Raw genomic sequence first — 15,939 nt, 5'->3', positions numbered from 1 at the left:
ACCTCTGCTTCAGAAATCAAAGAAGAAGAAAAAACAGAAGAAGAGGAACAAGGGCCAGTTACAGGAGGACACAGACGAAGAAGAAGAAGACCAAGAGATGGATGACTCAGGAGAAGACCTCCCAAAACCAGAACCTCCAGAGAGGCCAGACCTGGGCTCCCTGGAACAGATGGTCCGAGAGAAAGCTTCCAGGATTCGCAGAAAACCTGGAGATGCCATCTTGATTCCTGAACTGTCTGCGTCCGGGAAAATCACTGCCAGTGAACTATGTCCCAGGTTTGAGACAAAGAAGTCCATAGAGAAAATCAGGGATTGTTGGTCCACTGCTGCCTCCTGTGGTCAGTCTATCACTGAGGTCAGTCTCAACAAATAATTTCTAACAGTAAAGTCACACAGGAACTCATTAGAACTCAGTGATAGAGCAGCAGTGGATCAACAGCTGCTGAGTGTAAAACTGTTTTTATGAGGTTTGGTGTTTGACAAACTTCAGTTTCCTCTAAGAATGATTTCATAGTCACAACATGATGTTTTTTACGTCCCAGGGCTGAGGTGTCCAGGAGGGAGGAGGTCATGCGTCGCTCTCTATTTGTGAAGATCCTGTACAACGACAAAGAAGTTTCCCGCACGGACAGTCGCTGCCTGAACACTGATTTCAGAGTCCACTTTGGTCAGATCTTCAACCTGAAGATCCTCAACTGTCCACATAGCATCAACCTACAGGTACAGGTCAGACCCAGACTGTCTGTCTAAGATGGGGGTCGAACTCTAATTCACAGTGGACCAAAATTAAAAACTTTTTTCATATGGAAACAAACTTTAGTTTTACGTAAACATTGAATCTGGAACAACCAAAGGTTAAGATTATAAACACGTGAGAAATGAAATTTGAAAAAAAAAAAACACACACGAGTGGTATTTGTTTTTTATTATGTTTCTTTATCTCTAGCCTTTCCAGTTCTTTTTTTAATGTAAATCTTTTTTCACAGGCCAACAACAAGAAAAACCAAAAATGTTTCTGCTATAACATAGTGCATACATGGCTAATACTACAAATCCTGCCAGTATACAGGGACTATATACTGGGGGGCCAACTCTAGTACACATTTGATATGATCTCGTGGGCCAAATAGAATTACACTAGGGGCCAGATTTGGCCCACAGACAGCTGGGTTTCACACGCACTGGACAAAAACAAATCTGCTGCACAGAACAAGTCTCTGATCACTCTGTAATAATCGGACCTGATGTCTGTGTGTATCTGTGTGTCCAGGTGTTTGAGGAGAGTGGATCCTCCTGTTCTCTCCTGGCTCAGGTCTTTGTCCCAGTTCCAGACTCCTCAGTGTTGACAGGAGGAGTTCCTCTGGAGGAGATTGAGTTCAGCTGCAACCAGAGAGTCATGTTTGACCATGAGGGAGTGGGAAGTGGTAAGAGTCACCTCCTGTCTCCTAACTTCGCGTTGTGTCTCTTTTCTACACTTCCTGTCTCTATCCGTACCTCTTCTTCCTGAGTGCGCCCCCATCTAATTACAGCGTCTCCTGCCGTCTTTCTGACTGTCTCTTAACTTCACCTCCTTGTTTCCTCAGATGTCCCCCTGTCCTTTGAGGCTGATGGTGGCAAAAGAATAACCCTGTTGACTTCTGGGAAGCTGTCCTGCTGTGTTTCATGGGGGGTGGGTGAGGACGATGTCCCCCTCGCTCCTCCTGCATCTCAGCGTCATAGCGGCACACACAGGTAGTTCCATCTAGGGGGTAGTGGTGGCGCTGCAGCCTTCTGTTTTTGTTGCCATCATCACTGTGAGTCTGTGTTTCTCAGCGGTCGTCTGGATGCCGTCTCCTACATTGGTGCATCTGGGCTCTACGACATGAAAAAAATTGCAGACTGGGCGACGCAGTCTCGTCTAGATCCCAACGATCCGAAGAACGTTTCTATCATGCAGCTGCTGAAGGTGAGGTGGTGTATGTGATCCTGAAGTCCCTGCTGGAGCCCCACTGACCTCTGTCTCTGTGTCAGGTGGCCAGCAGTGGAGAGGTGACCGCTCCAGACTACTTTAGACTGGAACAACTCCAGGAGGAGTTCAACTTTGTGATGGACGAGGAGTTCAGGAGCTCCAGGAGGTTTCGTCTGCTCCAACTCCGCAACCAGGAGGTGGCAGAGTTTAGAAATTACAAAGGTGTTCCTTCTGTGGAGAGAGAGGTGGATGACAAAGTCTTTCAGGTCTGTAGACTGTCTTGGTGTACCGTGGGAAGGCTTCTGGGGTTTCAGCTGTTTCACTGATGAATTCCTGTGGTCTTGTGTCAGGTTTATGAGAGGAGACTGAAGGATGGAGAGATGATCCACACTGAGGAACATCTGGACTCACACCGAGCTCTGGTGGCCAAGTACCTGCAGAAGGTGAGCAGAAAGACTGATCTCTATGTTAACAGTGAAACTTTTAGCAGTTTTAAGCTAAAGCTACTGTTAGCAGCTAACTGTTGTTTGTTTGTTTGTTTTTCCACAGATCAGAGATTCAGTAATTAACCGTTTCCTTCTCGCCAAACATCACTTCCTGCTCTCTGACTTGGTGATAGAAGAAGAGATACCGACCATAGGGTCAGTCCTCACCACACACATGAAAACTAGTTTGAAAACTAGACAACATTGATTTTAGACAACATTGAAATATGTCATGATCTGTTCAGATCTGTTCATCTTTGACATTGAGGAGAGTGAAACACTGAAAATTAAATAACTGTTGACCAAACCACCAGACCTAGACCTTCTGGAACATTCTTCAATCTGAATGTTTGTGGGTTGGGCTAATCCACAATAGTGAAAACAAGGGGGTGTTCTGGAGACAGATTGTTAGCTGTGAAATGGGGTGCTCTGAAAAACCCCCATTAGCACTGGGTGCACAAAAAAAAATCAACCAATCAGAATTCTGGTTGACCCAGAACGTATGGACCAGTAAATGGACCAGTGGGAAATTACAGACCGACATATGAGAGCATTGTTATTCATTTTTGAGAAACTTTTATTTTCGAAGATCACAGTGATCAATGGTTGATGTAACAAAAAGAATATTCTAACCATTAAAAAGGACAAAGCTACAAATTGGAAGGCAAATACAGAGTTCAAAGTAGTTCACAGTGTTAACCTGTAATTTTGTTATGAAGAAAATACCTGAAACACAGTATGTGTAGCAGCTGTACTCTGTTGAGGTGCAGTAAATATCCAGTCTGTAAAGTTCTGCTGCTGAAACCTGCTCAGAAAAAAACTCTGATTCTTAAACACAGTTAAACTTAAAAAATAACTAACTAGTAACTAGAAGCTACTAACTATAACTAATTACTTTTGAGTGAGGAGGTCACAATGGTCATCAGTTTTTATTGGTCTACGATAAATGTTCTGTCCTGTTGGACCTCAGCCCTGTTTGATCCTCATACCTGTGGCTCAGCGAATGTTCTGGAACATCTGACTCTGGTGGTCCTCTTTCCATCAGTACATTCTCAGAACAGACACACACACACACACACTGACAGATTTACGAGTGTGTTGACGTACACCAGTGACAGCCAGGCTGTCAGCTCTGCACAGGTTCTTTTCTGTATGTTATCAATCATCTTTTTTTGTTTGTTTTTTTTTCAGTGGTGCAGGTTCTGGGTATGTTTGATCTCTGTGACTCTGGTTCTCCCTCTAGTTGGTTCCCTGAGCTCCAGAACTGTAGACGCTGTCTGTTTCTGTAGAGCTGCTCAGTTTCAGTCTCTCCAGGAATTCATCACAGGATTTATCACAGACCAGACACACATTTACATTCTCACACACACACACACATACATACATATGTATGTGTGTGTGTATAAATGTGCATACATACATACATGTATTTATGTGTATATATATATATATATCTATCTACATATATGTATGTATGCAGATATGTACATATATACATATGCATATAAGATAATTATGACTCCATCATCATCATCCTCCTCCTCCTCCTCCTGTTAACACAGTGTACAATCTGTCCCCACTTCAGAACTGAATTTAAAGATTCCTGAAGAGCTGAACTGATGTCTGTAGTTTCCCATCCTATACTTTCCAGGAGAAATGCATTTCAGCACCCACATCTCTGACCTTCAGTCTAGCCTGTTTGTTACATTGGTTTTCTTCATCCTTAGAATTCTGGGAATCAACCTGTTCAAACTGGCTGAACCCAAGCGTCCGCTGAAACCTCAGAGGAAAGAGAGGAAGAAGGTGACGGCTCAGAATCTGTCCGACGGAGACATCCGACTGCTGGTCAACATCATCAGAGCCTTCGACGTCCCCGTCCGCAGGCCCCACAGCAAGTCCGTGTGAACACACACACACACACACACACACACACACAGACACAGACAGGTGGTTAGTATCTAAACTAACTTCTGTTTCTTTACCCAGTAAACCAGGACCGTCACCCCAGGGGGCTGTCCAAGGCTGGGACTGGTTCGGTGGCCAGGTACCTCTGACCACTGACTTCAGCGTTGACCCTGAGATTGTGTCAGGTGTGTGATTAGGATGTTGTAACCTAAACCACTTAAGTGAGTGTGCGTTATCTTCTCATCAGGTCCAAGTCAGGCCTTTTGTGGAGGTTTCCTTCCAGAGAACAGTTCTTCAGACGACCACAGCGGACGGGCCGAACCCCTGCTGGAACGAGGAGCTGCAGCTGCCCTTCAGGTTCTCATCTCCATCTACACTCACTTCACACTCAAACCAAACTCTGCTCAGACTTTACCTTCACGTGTGTAATTGTGAGGGTTTTGTTTTGTTTTGCTCCACAGTGCCCCTAATGGTGATTACAGCATTGCCAGTTTGCAGTCTGTCAAAGATGAGGTCTTCATCAGCATATTTGATGAAGTAGTTTACGAAACTGGAACGGTGAGAAGAACTTTATGTCCAATATACTGTATGAATGTAGACTGTACAGTGTTAAATGTGATGATGCAATTAATCACAGTGATAAGGAGTGATTGGACCATGGTTTTGAATGTTTTCTTTTAAAACAGAGGTCATGGTTGTGTTTAAAATGATCAATGAAAAGGTTTCTTATCACTGCAGTACTTCAGTATCCGCTCAATGTATAACATGTTACTGTAAGAACAGACACGCTAACATTAGTTACTACAGTCCTGGTACGGACACCGGAGCTAGCATTAGCTACAACAGTCCTGTTGACCTCAGCCCATGTCTCCTGTCTGTTCCTTCAGAGTGACAGGGATGGAGGAACGTCTGTTCAGACCACAGCACAGAAACACTGGCTGGGTTCTGTGAAGATTCCTTTCAGCACCATCTACTCTCAGTCCAGGGTGAGAGAGCTACCCCTGTCTGTTAGTTTGACACCACCTGCTCCTGTGTGTCAGTGTGGGTCAGTGGTTGTGTGTTTGTTCTCCACATCTTTCAGATTGATGGAACGTTCAGGGTCAACACTCCTGCAGTTCTGCTGGGCTACAGTAGAGAACGCAGCCACGCCCACAGTGGTTATGATGTTCTGAGGAGTCTGAGCGAAGGAACCTTCATCACACTCTTCATCACCATTGAACCTCACCTGGTGCCGGGAGAGTCCATCAGAGAGAAGGTCAGTGACCTTTGACCCCGGAGATACTTCAATGCTTATGTTGAAGAATGTTAAGATTATTGTTGTGACTTCATCTGTGTGTGTATCAACCAGTGATTTTTTTTTTTATCTTTTCATCTTCTTTGTATCACAAGTTTTTTGTTTGTTTTTCTTTTGCTCTGCTCTCTAGTTAAAGGAAGTGAAGGTAAAAGTGTGTTACAACTTCCTCCTCCACCTCCATGTCCTTATGTCCTCCTCCATGTCCCCCCTTCAGCCCTGACCATCTGTCCTCAGTGACCCCTCCTCTCTCCTCTCCTCTCTCCTCAGTTTGACAGTCAAGAGGACGAGCGTTTGCTTCAGGCTGCTGTCAAATTTGAGCGGGATGCGACCCAGTCCCATCCAGACCGACCCTGTGTCACCACTGTCATTGACCTTAACGGGAAGACTGTCTTCATCACCCGTTACATCAGACCACTCAACCCTCCACAGGAGCTACTGGACGCTTCTCCCAACAACCCTCAGGACGCTGCGGTCAGTCCCCGTCTGTCCCTCTCTGTCTGTCTTTCTGTATTTAAATATTTTTTATTTAGTTAATAATCTTCAGTTTTTTGTCTTCCAGGCTCTGGTAGCTCGCTTTGTTTCTCTCATTCCCTCTCTCCCTGACAGAGTTTCCTTCTCCTTCGCTTGTGACCTGTGGAGCACATGTGACGTGAGTGAAGCCCTTCATTATTATTATTGTTGTTGTTGTTGTTGTGATTACACTCAGGCCACGCAGGTGTAGTTGTGTGTCTCTGGATGATGTTTCCTCATCAACTGTTTTTATGATGCATTATGATACATTATTATATATAATCATTTATTATTATTATTATTATTACATAAATAATAATAATAATAAATGATTATATATAATGATGTATTTTTGTATCTATTATGACCTATAATAAAGCCACTTCTTTATTGTTGTTGTTGATGATTAAAACTATGACTTTCTTATTGCTTATAATTTATATCTCTCTAATGTTTAGTTTGGTCTGAGTTCTGTTTCTCTTCAGTAACCTGCTGTGACCTGAAGAAGAGTCCTTCACACCTGCCAGGTTCTCACCAGTGCTGATAAATCCTGGTTCCTCACTCTTGGTTCTGTTTCAGCAATTCCTCACCCTGCTGGCAGGAGATGAAGAAGAACATGCTGTTCTCCTCTGCAACTACTTTCTGTCTATGGGCAAGAAATCCTGGCTCATCATGGGCACAGCCATACCAGAGGTGAGGAGACCAGAGAACCAGGAGTGGCTATCTGGTGACATCATGATGACATCATGGTTATTACCTGAGATACAGATGTTTTAAACGTGGTTGGATCAACTGCTGGTCACAAATGAGATCCAACCTCCTGTGGTCCGGTGATGGGGTTGTAGCCTATACAACAGCAAAGAATATATGACATCAGACACTGAGCCTGACTCTGATTTGATTACTTTCTACTGTTCCATTTTTGGTAGTTTGTCTGCTAACTGTGTCAAGTACCGATTGTGTTGTTGTTCCACAGGGACCCACAGCCTATGTACTGACCTATGAGCAGAGCAGGTACCTGATCTGGAATCCCAGCAGTGGTCAGTACTACAGTCAGTACGACACCTTCTGCCCCCTGCAGATGGTCGGCTGCCTGGTCAACCCTGACAACGTGAGACATTCTTATGTGGAACTCTTTGTTTCCCGTTTTTTTTAGCTACTGCACCTATTGTACATCAGAAATACCCAACAGCGCAGCACCAAACAGAAATGTCAGAAAAGTAAATGTAACAAAATACAGTGATCTACTTTTAATTTACTTTGTAAAACCTGGGCCTTTTTAGATGAACACAACACTGATGAACTCAGTAATTGAAGAAAGAAGCAAAGATCAACACTTCTTTTTATTTTCTTTTTTTTTAGTCTTTATAGCAGGGTTCTGGAACATTTTAGCAGAGAGAGCCAAAAAAGTCACATTTTTGTATTTCCTTAAATTAAATAAAAAGCCATTCAATTCTTTTTTTACTCTGAATACAACTAAATGTGTGAATTTGTATAGTATAATAAGTCTTTTTTAAGTGTTATATTGAAGCTAGTCAATACACAAAATACTTCTTACCATCAATGTGACTTCTGGTGCTACTTGGTTTTGATGTGATTGGCTCTAGTGCAAAAAATGTATGGATTAAAATGTGTAATTAGGTTATAAATATATGGTTCCAGTTGTCATAAAAAACAGTTTATTACACACCATGTAAGAAAACCCCTTTAATTCATCGTATAGTCATTAAATGCAACACCTCTGTGGATTAGGTGAACAGGTGAACCCGGTTGTTAGGAGGCCTGTAATTAATTAATTTAATTATTTTAATTTTATCATTAACTTTTATTTATTTTAAATTTTCAGCGTCAGATGTGTGTTGCTACAAAATCGACTGACTTTGTTTTCACTTTTTGTGCCAGAAATAAAAGGTGACGTACCAAGCTGATGATTTTACCGCAAAGAGAGTACGCTGCCACCGCAATTACACAAAAATGTTTTTTAAACATTATTTTAACACTATGATTTCTGTAATGTTTTACTTGAATATGAGCAGAATTATTTATTGTGTTAAATGCAGCTAAGATTCATCTGAGAGCCACATCTGGCTCGCAAGCCATAGGTTCCCAACCCCCTCATATACTGCCACCATGTGGACGAGTATCTTAATGGTTCTGCCTGTCACTGCCACATACTGTAGACAAAGACAAATGGAGTAAATAAATAGTTTTCAGACCAGTCAGGTGAAAATGGATGGTTTCTAGGATACACCTGGTGGTTTCTCTTGAACCACTGGTCAAGAATCAGTGGTCCATCTAGCTGTTTCTTTCCTTGTGACGACGTCTGCTCCCATCCCTCAGGTTTGGTTCAACATCCAGGAATATGCTTTACCAATGAGGATGAGCTTTGACGTGACTAGAGCCAATCAGTGGAAACCATTTTTCTCCCGCTCCTTCTCCCACCCTGGACTGTCCAGTGTTCAGGTACGGTCTTCTACAGACCACACAGCAACATTAGAAAAGTGACATCTTAACGTTAGAGTTTCTTGTTGTTAATGTGACGTTGTTTCCTACATGTCAACATGTCTGCAGCCTGAGGAGCTGCTGTATCGCCGCACGGACAGAACAGCTGCCACAGAACTCCAGGACCGGTACGTTCTGTCAGCTGAACTTATTCTGACTCAACTACAAGGTGATAAATTAATTTTTTTTGTCAACTTCAACTCTGACTCTGTTGTTTTTTTGTCTTGGTAGAATTGAGAAGATACTGAAGGAGAAGATTATGGAGTGGCGCCCCCGTCAGCCCACCCGCTGGAACCGCCATTGCACTTCCACCCTCAAACACTTCCTGCCAAAACTGGAGCAAAGCGGAGGGCGAGATGTGGCTGAGGCCCACCGCCACGAGCTGCAGAGCATGCTGGGAGATAACAGGGTGAGTCTGCAGCCAACAGGTCTCACAACTGCACACCAGTGGAGGAACCGATTTGTAGGAACTTTACTGTGCTGGTGGTTCTGTTTTTCAGATCTCAGGGTTCCCGCTCCACTTGCCTTTCTCAGAGGTCCGGCCCATCGTGGAGGCTGTCTACAGCACCGGGGTCCACAATGTCCAGTCGTCCAACGTGGAGTTTGCTCTGGCCGTGTACGTGCACCCATACCCGAACAACGTCCTGTCTGTATGGGTGTACCTGGCCTCGCTGGTCCGCATGTGATGTCACTTCCTGCTGCATCACGGTACATTTGCACACTGTACAGACATCAGATCCAGACTGTGGACTGAAAGATCAACACAAATATGAAAACTAGGACTAGATACTGACACAGCATAAGACTGGTTCTGGTGTTGATACTGGTCCAAGTGTCAGTAACCATAGCAGTGGTTCATCAAGAAGCTAATCAATGTAAACAGACAAACTGATGATGAGTGAGTGATGGTCAGGTCGTCATTAAACTCCTGTTTATTTTTCCATGCCATTAAAACAACAGTGATGTCACAGTGAGTTGAACAGAACCAGAACCAGACCGAGGAGTGAGAACAAAGAACCAAACACTGGTGTTCCTGTGTCTACTGGTTACAACTGGCTCTTATTCCTTTTCTACAAGACAGAGGGAAGTTGTTGTGAAAAGACAGGAGCAGCGTTAACAGTTTCATTTGGAAACAAGTGACACAGAAAAACAGCTGACGGCTTTTCCCGCCATTAAAGTGCAAAAAAACACAGACGTCAGTGATGATGTCGACGAGGGAGAGGGCGTGGTTACTCTCCTGAACGGCAGCACGCTCTGAAGCCACACTGCAGGTTTTGACATCCACTCGCTGTGTCTGCGTGAGGACCTGAGGAGAGACAGACACCACCCAGTGGTCAGCATTTAGGACAAATGTTTTCCAAATGCTCGAGTTTGACATGGAAAAAAGAGTATAAATACTTCAAAGTAAGCTCAAAGTACTTTTGATTTGTTTTTTGACAAATATAACTTCCTACTGAGCATTACCACAGAGCAGGGAACCAAAGTGACTGAGGTGGAGCAGGACATTTATTAAAAACAAAATCATTCATCACCTCCCTGGTGGGACCACAGCCCCCTGTTGGAGTATAGTATAGTGTACTATAGTATAGTGAACTTCACTGATCGCAGCCAAGACACAAATACTGAGTTGTGATTTTATGTTCAGTGACTACAGAGGTCCAGATTTTGTAACAGGTTAACTTTATCCACAATCCTTTGCACAGTCTGTGTATTTTGTAGTGTTTCATTTAACACCACCTAGTGCCTGACATAGATTTTATTGATTGAAGTCTTTTTCGTTGTCACTGAGGTCAGATTTCAGTCAACACTATTGACTAAAAACCTGACCTGGATCTGAGTGTGTGTGAGAGAGTGTGTGTGAGTGCTACTAGAGTTACCATTGATGTTGTCGCAGTAATAGAAGTGTTCGTCATTGAGGGAGGGGCAGACTGACACCAGCTCCTGCAGCCCCACCTCAGTGATGAAGAGACAGCCTGACAGGTTCAGGTGCTCCAGGACAGGAAGTCCTCCACGCTGAGACAGAGCCCTGAAAACAACCACAATAACAACAGTCTGATTACAGGGACATCACATCTAACACCAAGATCAGAGTGGACTTGGACGACTGACAGTCTGACTGACACAACAGTCGGATGGACTGTAGACTGACAACCACCGGACTGAACACTAGAAAGAACCATGTGTCACATGTTCTACTGAACCTCATCCAGATACAGTCATGACTGAAGAGAAATTTTCACTCTGACTGTTTGACATTTTTATGGACATAGTAATATACGATTGACCTTCTGTGTTTGTACTTCCTGGTCTCTACGGTATCAACAGGAAGTGGTTCAACAACAGAGAGTGGGTGTTTTTGACAGTGTGACGGTGACTTCACGTCCAGTTCATCTGACACAAACCAAAGGTCTTGTCTTTGAAGCATTTTTATGATAGTAATTATCTTTGATTATAGTTTATGTTTGTTTCGTCATTTTCAATCTTAACGTGTTGATATTTTATACAGTTTTTACAGTTTTTTTTATCATTTCAACACCTCCTGGAATAAAAAGGTAAATAATTTATTTTCTAATTTTTTGGTGAAAAGTGTGGAATAAAAAGGTAAATAATTTATTTTGGTGAAAAGTGAAAAACCATGTGTATGTTGTTTTACCTCAGTCCTAAATCAGTGACCTGGTAACATCCAGACAAACTCAGGAACCTCAGTGAGCGTCTTGCCCGTGATTGGTCAGTCTTTTTTTCAGGCTCGGGGCACTGCGGGCCCACGGAGGAGGAGCATTTAGTCCAAAACTGTGGCACGGAGTTCCCCCCTGAGCCTGAGGAACACTGAGGCCTGATTAAAGTCCTGAAGGCAACGTCAGCAGAGCAGCAGGTGGAATGACCACAGAAGATCTCTGCAGAACCAGCGGCTGCAGTCACCTGATGCTGCAGGTATGAGGTGCTGCTCCAGTGCCTCCTGCTGTTCCTCCTGCAGACACAGCAACAGTCCATAAGCTGCGTCTCCACAAGGTTTTCAGCCCTAGACAGAGAACTCCTGCTGCCCTGACGGCTCCATGCGGCGTCTTCAATGTCAGTGAGGTCTGAAGAGTCCAGGACCCAGACGTGGGTGGGTGTGCAGGTGGAGCCCCAGCGCCCGCTCCCCTGCTTGAAAATAAATGCCTGCCGTTTGCGGACCACAGGGTGGCGCAGATTCCTCTCGTCCATTAGTGTGATGGGAACCGTGGAGCTTTTCAGCAACTTGGCTCGTCGGTCTGAACGTTTGTCAGAGCAGGTGGGCGGAGTCAGATCACCCAGGCCTACAGAGAGCTTCTTCAGGGTGAGGTCAGTGATCTTCTCACACCCTGACAAATCCAGGTGGTGCAGGGAAAGACAAGGTCCAAAAGACCAGCTGGGGCAGAGGAAGAACACAATGGTGAACAGATGAAGAACCTCTAACAGGTGTGTGCTGCAGAAATGTCAACACACTTTAAAGTTAAGAATAGTAGTTATAATAATAATAAAATAATTAGTAATAATAGTAACCTGTCGAAAGCAGAATCAGTCACATCCGTCTGAGTCAAGTCCAGATAAGTCAAATTGGGACAGAAACTGAGAATCTGTCGTACCTGGACCAGGACAGAACCAAGGTCAGCTGACAGTGGTGTAACCAGACACTGGGCCAAGACAGAATGATTGACACTTTATACCATTTTACTGGAGACAGTGGAGCTGTAGGCCAGAACCATTGTCTTTACTGACGAGCCTACAGACGGGAGAAGGTTCTGAATGAGTCCGTTCAGAAGACGCTTTTCTCTGCAGGCCGTGCCTATCACCGCAGAGCTGATGGTGTGGTTCGACAAATCTGACCAACAACAAAAACAAACAACTATTTAGGTGGTGTTGAAACAGAGCATAGGACGCTGGAACCAGTTGTTATAGCTGTGAGAACATCAAGTTAAAGGTCAGGTGAAAATCCTCACATCCTCACAGTCGGTTAGAGACAAAACAACCCCACACCACCGTGGGAACCACTGCACAACTGAAGACAAACGTCACCTGATTCGTCCACGTCAGCATCTTCGTCCCACTCCTGAAAAGCTCGACCCTCGTTCACCCGACTCTTTACCCACTCATCGTCAGGTTCCTGGTCAAGATCCCCTGGTGGACCGCTGTAATAATCACCTTTGTCAGAGACACACACTCATCAGCACCTGAACACAGCACTGCAGAACACATTTATAAAACAAGTTCTTCGTTTCACCTCTGGCCCAGTGTACAGGATACAGGTGTCTCCACAGAGAACCAGTCTTTGAGAGCTGGGACCAGGAGCTGCACACCTGACTGCAACGACACAGATCCTGAGGGCTCAGATAACGGAAGAACCTCAGCAGGATTTCTGTGGGCAGCTGGGAGATGTGGGTGGAAAGGTGGGTTTTGTGTTCCAGTTCTGGGGAAAAAAATGATATTAAGCAGGAAAAGAAAAGAGCTGATTATCCCGAAGACAAGATTAAACCCTCCAGACTAACCATAATCCGTTTTGACGTGATCTGTGTATTTGAAGGCCTTCTGCAGCTCCACCTGACTCCACAGACTGAAGCCCTTCAGCATCTCAGCAGCACAGCTCCACTGCTGCTGGCTGCAGTGCTGAGCCATCACCTGTTTCTTTATGTCCTTCAGTTCCTCATAGGAAAAGTACTCCATCAGCATGGGCTGAAACACCTGCAGACCACCTCATTAGTTTAACTCATATTCACCACACTAGTCTGTGCAGTAGATGAAGGCTCTACAGTACAACGACAGTGATGGAAAATGACTGTTTTTATGACTGTGAACATTGTTACCTCTTCTTCTTCCTTCATGTGTGGCAGGAAGTCCTGGGTGAAAGCCTCCAGTCTCTCCTTCAGCTGCTGGACATAGTTAAGCTGCTCATATTCACTCTAAAAATACAACAGTTGTTAGTCCCAGAAAAAGTATCAAAAACATTGTAAATGTCATTTTGTCCATGACCAGTACATGACCAGACTGTTCTGCTCTGCAACAACCTGGTCTTATATAAACACCATGTATGATAAAAGACTCTGTGTCTAAAGATCATAATAACTGTCTTAACAATTAGCTTCTGAACATAAAAAACAACAATCCTGAAGTGGTTGTCAGTGCTGTGGTCTGTCTACAACTGTGTAATGACAGCGTTTCCCTCACTATCCTGTTGCTGCTGCTATTGCTGTACTCATGTCAGTCAAAGCACTTCTCCACTGTCATCTAAAGTACAGTGTTTACCTTCACGCTGTGCAGACCCTTCTCAAAGAGGGACAGCATCTCTGACAGTTTGTTGTCGGAGTGAACGTTGTAGGCGGTGCAGCAGCGCTGCTGCAGCAGGCTAATGATGTACTCGTTCTCAATCTGCTCATGCATCTTGAACTCCTTGAAGGTGACACACAGTGACTGAAGGAAGGAGCGGAAATCGCTATTGTTGGAGAAGTTAGTTTGAGAGAGCTGCAGGACAAACATAAGAGAGAGCAGCAGCTTTTTAGAAAAAACACTCACAGAAATCAAAGTTTTTTTTATTGTGCATTGATATTTTTATTTTAACATCTTGATCTGAAATATACACACAGTTGATTTTATACAAAGAGCTGTGCAATATCAGAGCTGTTTTTGTTGGTTGATGTGAAAACTCATGCCACAATAAATGACAACTGTGTGAAATTATGGGTAATGGTTGATAAAGAATGGAAGTTTGTTGTACAAGAAGCCCTGTCTAGCAGGTAGGTCCACGTAAACACTGAACACAGGAGAACAGAATTCCTTTGCAAAGTCTGGAATATACTGTAACTATACTGTTTAAATAATGTAAAATCTGTGACACTAAACACCACTGTGGAAATGTTCACTGACTTTATCAACTGGGAAATAAGTAGTTGCTTTAGAGATCATTCAAAATCAACAGAGGTGTTCTTCTGTGCAGTTCTTTTGCACAGTTTATAATTGTGATTTAGTTTTAGCTTCTTTAATCCCAATGCAACACACCCATTTTAAATATTAGTTTAATCTAATAACAATTCGCTTACAAGTTTCCTCATATGTCTGCGGTTTCCTTATGTATCCAAAATGCTACGTTAAAAAAAAGTCATTTTTTTATAGCAAGAAACCGTTTTACACATTTCTCACCAATGTTGGACGGATATAGCCAACGTTAGCTGAATAGTTGACAGTTTTGTTTTTGTTTTTTGTTTTACAACTGATGAATTAACCGTTATATGTGGACACTAGTTTATGTTACTGAGTGACAAAAATAAACAGTTGATTTCATATTGTGTTTTATCCACAGCATCCGTTTCCACCAACAGACCTGAGCTTGCTAACTAGCATGCTAACTGATATAGCTCGTCCGCGGGCCAAACAGCGTCATAACAATTTACGCTGGAATTAAGAATATATTGGCTGTTTTAATAACGAGGTATATTTAGTGTCACCGACCTTTTCGCAGTACAGACCCACCAGCTGCTTCATGCGCCAGTGTGGTCCAGTGAAAACATCCACTTCGTCCGGAAAAGGAGCCATGGTTTAGCTCAGTGCGTCATCTGCTAATGCTAACGGAAAACCGATGCTTGTGTTGCTGCACGTACACACCACGAACTGCACACAGACTATTGAGACCCCATACACTTCAAAACAAACAGGGGGCGTGGTCGTCAGTGCTTGACGCGGACGCCAGTAAGCGGATAGTTCAGTAAATATACAATACTTGTAAAAACTTATATAGTATATAGTCAAACAACAGCTTTAAAAACAGCCTAGGGTTCACTTATTCACATAAGGGATTTATATATGTTTATTCAGTGAAAACAGGCCTAATGTACAAAATACTGTAACTGTCCTTGAGCTGAATGTGCATTTTGTCTAAGCCAACTTAGATTAAAACTTAAATTTGAGAACTAGTCTCTTGGCTAATGGTCTATCTGTTTTTGCTTACTTTTAGCTTTTTGTCTTTATGTTTTATTTATTTTACGACCCTTTGTATTTTTTATATTACAATTATTCCAAATAATATTCCATTATGTTTATTTTATGTACTAATTTCTAAATAAAAACGTTTTTTGACAATATTTGTCAATGTTCTTTTTATTTTATTCTATGCACTTTCATTTGTGTATCTATCTTTTAATTGTGTTTTTAGTCATTGTGTTTTATTTTATTTTATTTTATTTTACGACTCCTCTCTTGTGCTTGTGGTTGCTATGGTAAGAGAGAAAAAAACGACAAGAAATTAATGAGTTGGGTGAGGCGCTAAAATTGACTGACATTTATTAAAT

The 15,939-nt window shown here is 43.1% G+C and overlaps 2 protein-coding genes and 1 long non-coding RNA gene across 9 annotated transcripts in view; 2 read left to right on the top strand and 1 right to left on the bottom strand.

Annotated features, from left to right (window-relative positions):
• cc2d2a (coiled-coil and C2 domain containing 2A) overlaps positions 1 to 9,780 on the top strand; it is a 16,338-nt gene extending 6,558 nt beyond the window's left edge. For 6 of the 7 annotated variants that reach the window (XM_025064504.1, XM_008337689.3, XM_025064509.1 and 3 more), the window contains 22 exons: positions 14 to 276; positions 543 to 720; positions 1,271 to 1,424; positions 1,584 to 1,731; positions 1,813 to 1,945; positions 2,011 to 2,214; positions 2,299 to 2,391; positions 2,498 to 2,589; positions 4,161 to 4,328; positions 4,420 to 4,477; positions 4,586 to 4,695; positions 4,800 to 4,896; positions 5,226 to 5,324; positions 5,420 to 5,593; positions 5,900 to 6,103; positions 6,192 to 6,281; positions 6,722 to 6,835; positions 7,119 to 7,253; positions 8,483 to 8,605; positions 8,714 to 8,772; positions 8,876 to 9,053; positions 9,145 to 9,780. In XM_025064504.1, the coding sequence (XP_024920272.1) occupies positions 14 to 276; positions 543 to 720; positions 1,271 to 1,424; positions 1,584 to 1,731; positions 1,813 to 1,945; positions 2,011 to 2,214; positions 2,299 to 2,391; positions 2,498 to 2,589; positions 4,161 to 4,328; positions 4,420 to 4,477; positions 4,586 to 4,695; positions 4,800 to 4,896; positions 5,226 to 5,324; positions 5,420 to 5,593; positions 5,900 to 6,103; positions 6,192 to 6,281; positions 6,722 to 6,835; positions 7,119 to 7,253; positions 8,483 to 8,605; positions 8,714 to 8,772; positions 8,876 to 9,053; positions 9,145 to 9,330 (3,060 nt within the window). In that variant the 3' untranslated portion in view covers positions 9,331 to 9,780. The remainder of the gene's footprint in view (positions 1 to 13; positions 277 to 542; positions 721 to 1,270; positions 1,425 to 1,583; positions 1,732 to 1,812; positions 1,946 to 2,010; positions 2,215 to 2,298; positions 2,392 to 2,497; positions 2,590 to 4,160; positions 4,329 to 4,419; positions 4,478 to 4,585; positions 4,696 to 4,799; positions 4,897 to 5,225; positions 5,325 to 5,419; positions 5,594 to 5,899; positions 6,104 to 6,191; positions 6,282 to 6,721; positions 6,836 to 7,118; positions 7,254 to 8,482; positions 8,606 to 8,713; positions 8,773 to 8,875; positions 9,054 to 9,144) is intronic. The other variant, XM_025064498.1, reaches the window with a different exon arrangement.
• Positions 9,561 to 15,281, bottom strand: fbxl5 (F-box and leucine-rich repeat protein 5). The gene is made up of 11 exons (XM_008337733.3): positions 15,104 to 15,281; positions 13,904 to 14,119; positions 13,465 to 13,560; positions 13,150 to 13,342; positions 12,885 to 13,070; positions 12,680 to 12,805; positions 12,331 to 12,485; positions 12,167 to 12,249; positions 11,298 to 12,032; positions 10,522 to 10,670; positions 9,561 to 9,950 (listed from the first exon to the last, which is right to left on the bottom strand). Exons 1-11 carry the CDS (start codon positions 15,185 to 15,187, stop codon positions 9,874 to 9,876), a joined length of 2,100 nt encoding a protein of 699 aa, XP_008335955.1. The 5' UTR covers positions 15,188 to 15,281; the 3' UTR covers positions 9,561 to 9,873.
• On the top strand, positions 10,677 to 11,420 carry LOC112488411 (uncharacterized). Its single transcript, XR_003052426.1, has 2 exons — positions 10,677 to 11,196; positions 11,246 to 11,420. It is a non-coding gene; the product is annotated as an uncharacterized LOC112488411 (long non-coding RNA).
• Positions 15,282 to 15,939: the final 658 nt, after the last annotated feature.

Source organism: Cynoglossus semilaevis, chromosome 2, assembly GCF_000523025.1.
Source record: "Cynoglossus semilaevis isolate Cse_v1.0 chromosome 2, Cse_v1.0, whole genome shotgun sequence".
NCBI classification, from domain to species: domain Eukaryota; kingdom Metazoa; phylum Chordata; class Actinopteri; order Pleuronectiformes; family Cynoglossidae; genus Cynoglossus; species Cynoglossus semilaevis.
The sequence above is the reverse complement of the archived record's forward strand: the minus strand, read 5'-3'. Positions and strand labels throughout refer to the sequence as shown.